At 36.6% G+C, this 5,000-nt stretch overlaps 1 protein-coding gene across 22 annotated transcripts in view; it reads right to left on the reverse strand.

The window, feature by feature from the left end:
• The window catches only part of LOC122253079 (band 7 protein AGAP004871), a 588,497-nt gene that overhangs the window by 1,096 nt on the left and 582,401 nt on the right, over positions 1–5,000 (reverse strand). For 21 of the 22 annotated variants that reach the window (XM_086550334.1, XM_086550326.1, XM_086550329.1 and 18 more), the window contains one exon: positions 1–5,000. This exon is cut by the window's left edge and continues 1,096 nt beyond it; it is cut by the window's right edge and continues 32 nt beyond it. Coding sequence is in view for 12 of the 22 variants with exons in the window: in XM_086550241.1 (XP_086406367.1) it covers positions 4,868–5,000 (133 nt within the window). In the remaining 10 variants the exon portion in view is untranslated. The other variant, XM_086550242.1, reaches the window with a different exon arrangement.

Below are 5,000 nucleotides of genomic sequence, written 5' to 3' on the forward strand. Positions count from 1 at the left end.
TAAATCTATGTTGCTAGCAATACATAAAGTGATTCGTTTGTTACATGTGTAACTGTAAGTGATCAAATGATTTTTTTTCTTCTTCAGTGTTTGTCTGGTTAGGAAGGCGGAGTCTAACATCTCCTTATTATGACTCGGATCATGTGTATGTGAAGGCCACTGTGCTGGTAACACTGTGGCCCCATACCGTGATGTAACCTGTTTGGTATCACTGCGACCAAAGAACCTTTCTGTGATACCCTGTGTAGTAGTAACGTTGCAAACAAAACCATAAGGAAATGACATTAGCAAAGGCTTTTTATTGATCTTAAATACTCCAGATCGGAACTCTCGAACATCATGACACTTCTTCTTGGCTGGTTCACAGAGAGGAAAATGATCCAGTGAGTTGTCGGCGTTAAGATATATAAGTACTTAACCCTTGTATACAAATAGGAAATTGTAACGGCCTATCTGTTTACAACTAAACATACATAAAAGATCGGGCATCAATATATATATATATATATATATATATATATATATATATATATATATATATATATATATATGTATGTATATTCATACTCGTATAAACACACAGTATATGCTGTATGTGAATAGTCAAAGGAAAAAATGCATTATTGTTCGTACAAGAGACTTTCACAATATTCCTTTTTTTTATATCTACTCATTTTTCTAGCTGCTGTTGTCGTTGAGAAATCTTCTGCTGGAAAATACATATTGACAAATTTGATTTGGCCAAGTGGAGAAAGAATTGTGTTTCAGGATTATATAGACAGTAATCTATTCTGATTTTCGGCGGAGATTCACATGTAAAAGACCTCATGATTTGTTTTTACATATGGTGTTTCCTCTTCCTTTTGGATAGAGACATGGGTTGCTAGTTTTAATACAAGAATATTAATGTAACGTGATTGTTCTAACAGCTCTAGAAATTCCCTGTCGTAATCTGGAAAGCTGAACAGTACTACGAATGTAAGTAACCCAGCTATTACCTTAATAATAATAGTCTTTATGTGATGGCTTACTCGTAGCACAGTTCATACCCTTTGTTTTCCTCTTAGTTATTTGGTACCAAAATGATCACCCGAGGTTAATGTCACACAGAGGGTTAAGCAGATTGGTTCATTAGTCTCTATGTCTAGAATGGTTAAGTAATGTGTGTCTTCTCGGAAGGAAGAAAAATTGAAGAAAGTATATCTGGTTGACCGCGGTGTTCAAGCGGAGGAGGAGGGGGGGGGGGGCTAAGATATTATTATTATTATTTTTTTTAATGAAATCTGTTGTTAGTAAGAAAAGAGAGACAAAGGATTAAACGCGTATTTCCTTTTTTTTCATTCGGTAATTGGTGATTCGTTACCGTATTTTCGAGTGAATTTCTGTTTTTAAGCGATAGGTTTCGGATGCAGTGGACGCTAAAAGACTATAGTAATCACTGATGTGTACGATAAAGGTCGTTAAACTGACCTCCACTGCATTCAAAAAAATATTCGCCTTTTATGACCGGCAGACAAAAAAAGAAAGAAAAAAAATAGTACCAAATAAAAGCGTTTAATACAGACGTATCCAAAAGCCGCAAATTTTTGGGCATTTTTATTTTCTTCTACACTTTACGTCCAGCTGATTCTGTCTCTGTATCTAAAAAACAAATTCATGAATACGTATTATTTTACAGCAAATGAAATGCGTTATGCGCATAAGCCTTTCCATGGGCTACCGTGTATACCAGCGGCTGCACTTCACATTCGCTCTCGGAAACTTCAACAACCAAAAACAACAACGAATAATAATAATAATAATAAAAGTCTAGTTATTATTGATCAGTTCACCTCCAGCGCGCAAGTGAGCGAGCAGGCCTAAGCTAAAACCAAAACTCAAAGGACGAAAGCTGCCGAGGTTGGCTTTTGCGGTATATGGGTTCAAGCCGGCGATCTGTACCAAAGACAGCGGCCCGGGGCGATGCACGCACAAAAGAACCTTCTCGAAGTGCAGTTCATTTAGAATCTCACAGTTATATAATATTTTGTTTTTTTTTTGGTTCAATACAAAAATCTGTCAATATGCAACATAGACTTCATGCAAAGTTTGTCATATACAGGACATTTAAAATATTGATATCAGAAAAAACTACTATAGACTGACAGGTTATACCTATATTTTCTCATTGCTGAATGATTTGTTATATTATTATTATTATTTTTTTTTTACAAAATCTAAGAGATTTTGATAATATTTCGTATTGTCGTACTCTACGCGTTTTTTATTTTTTTTAGTTATTTTGATAAGCTAATTGCTCAGACTACTTTGAAACTTTTATAACGAAGCTCTTTCCTTATTATTGCTATTGAGTGCTACGTAATATTTATATTTATATACGGTAATAGAAGTATTCCGAGTGAGTGCAACATTATGCCTTTAACACAGCCCGCTACACTTCAGAAATCTGGCATGCCTCTCTTCCTTCCATCCAACGTTAGACACCTCAAGCATAGAGGAAAAGTTCAAACAAACAAACACAAAAAAAAACAAAAGAGGCTTGAGGGAGGCGGTTGATGAAGTATACATACAAATTTTATTTTTTTTGCTTGATCTATCTCCAAACTACTATCATTAATGACATCATTATCATCATCATTATTTTATTTATTTATTTTTTTCCCAAGAGGATTCTTTTACATACCTTAGAGACCGGGGCTTACCAAATGCTAAAGAAGTAGGGGGCTGAAGTATACTTATTGCCATCATACTCGTCTGTCAGACACTCATCAGGTGGAGTAGAAGGGAACTGAGTGCCGTGGTTGAGTGGTTGATATGCACAAGTGTTACTGAGGATCCTTTGTTTACCAAGAAACGTTCCATGGGACTCATCTGTGACTGATATATATGTATGTATGTATATATATATATATATATATATATATATATATATATATATATATATATATATATATATATATATATATATATTAGGTTTTAGTACTTACAACCTCTCTTTTCCTCTCTCTCTCTCTCTCTCTCTCTCTCTCTTTTCTCTTTTTATTTTGCATTATTATCACAAGCTTGCAGATGAAAGCAGAGGAGTCGAAATATTACAGTGTGAAATTTCTCGCGTGAATTTCCTTCGTCGAGTCCACAAGATATGCCATTCACAAGGCGCTTAACACTGAATCCGATTTAGATATATACATCTGAGGGTAAGACTCAACCATGAAATCTGAAATAGTACAAACGATGAAATCAAGAGGTGAGAGGTGGGGGTGGGGGGAGGGGGGTGAGAGATAGACCGTCAAATATCAATCTTTGTACAAACTAGTGGAGTGATTCCTTCCATAGCTGCAGTATCGAGTGTAAAGCCACGAAAGAAATACATTATATATATATATATATATATATATATATATATATATATATATATATATGTATATATATATGTATACATTTACACTCACATACGAAAATGAATATCACGACTCTAAGAAAAGGGCGAACGACCAGAGGGAAACGCTTCTTTGTAGTGCCTTTGGATCCACAATAAACAAGAAGATCTATGAGTGATTATCAACAGCAATCCTTTCAAGCCTGGTTACTGTAAATTCTCGGGCGTGCTTTCGCGGGAAGAGTACAAATTGTTTCAATCTTACTATTCTGTTTTTTTTTCATCCTTTTTTTTTTAAAGTTATTATTAAGTTATCTTCTGCTTCTTCTTCTTCTTCTTCTTCTTCTATTTTGGCATTGGCTAACTAACCTTTCCTCAAGAACAAGTCCTCTATGAAGACAAGCGTGTATATGATAGTGAGGATTTTTTTTTTTTTTTTTGCATTTTTCTCCCGTACATTGCGCAGTTTGAAACACTGTATATTTGTACTAAGTATACATAAACCTAATTATAGTGATGAAGTCAGCTTGAAACGTTCTCTGCCGTCGTACCACAAAAACACGCTCTCACTTTATTCGAGATACACAAGAAATCTTTTGTTGCCATTCTACTGTATGTAAAAGAACAATACTTATATAATTCCTGTTCGTCTAAGTACACGTAATCCAAGAGCTTTGGGGAAGTAATGAACAGGGAGATGTTCACACTGATCTGTTCAGCTCGACACCTCACCTCTCTCTTTGTAAAAAGTGGTATTGTTTACACTTGATATGCCTGATTATAGGTTGATAAAAATGTTTTTTTTTTCGTATATAAACATTTGTGTTGGATTTTTCCTGCTGGCACAAAACTCATTTTTTTGACAGTGTGTTTGGTGATCTTATCATCTATAATCGTTTTGTTGTGTGTGATTTTTTGCCATTTTGATTTTCATCGTTCGATTTGTCTACAAAAATATTGGATATTTGCCTATCTTCTTATAGTCTCCCTTTGGGTTATTTACAAGACATCTTAAGCTAGTGGATTAGAATTCTTACTTAGACCGACCTGGAAGATATGAATTATTCCTGAGACATACATTTCTAAGAGGCTACTAGAGGTAAGCTCGCCAGTGGAGGGGAGAACAGGTGTAGGGAGCGGAGGGGAAAAATGAGGGGAGGGGGGAGGAAGGGGGTAGGGAGGTAGCCATAATAACAACAAGAGTGGGGGAGGGGGGGGGGCATACCGCTCCCCATTCTACACGCCACCTATCCCTCTCTACCCTCCTCCTCTTCTCCTCCTCCTCATCTCCTCCTCCCCTTCTCCCTCACCCAACCCCTGCCCCTCCAACCGGCTTTCGAAAAACAACATCAGCCAAAGTAGCCAACGGATTTACAGCTCGGATCAAAAAAATTGGCCTAAAACACTACACGGCCCTTAACTGAAGGCTAGCTTGGCAGTACATCTCAAGGTGGAGTCTCTTGTGTATCTCGAACCTTTTAGTGTGCCCTATTCATCGTCAGAAAGTACGTCCTCCTTCTTGCTTTTAGTCTTTCTCTTGCCGTTTCCATTCCCACTCTTCATGTAATGGGAGAGAAGGTCGATGGGCAGCGGGAAGATAATGGTGGAATTTTTCTCTGCA

Source organism: Penaeus japonicus, unplaced genomic scaffold (assembly GCF_977035675.1).
Source record: "Penaeus japonicus unplaced genomic scaffold, GWHDUDI00000001_assembly GWHDUDI00000002, whole genome shotgun sequence".
NCBI lineage: Eukaryota > Metazoa > Arthropoda > Malacostraca > Decapoda > Penaeidae > Penaeus > Penaeus japonicus.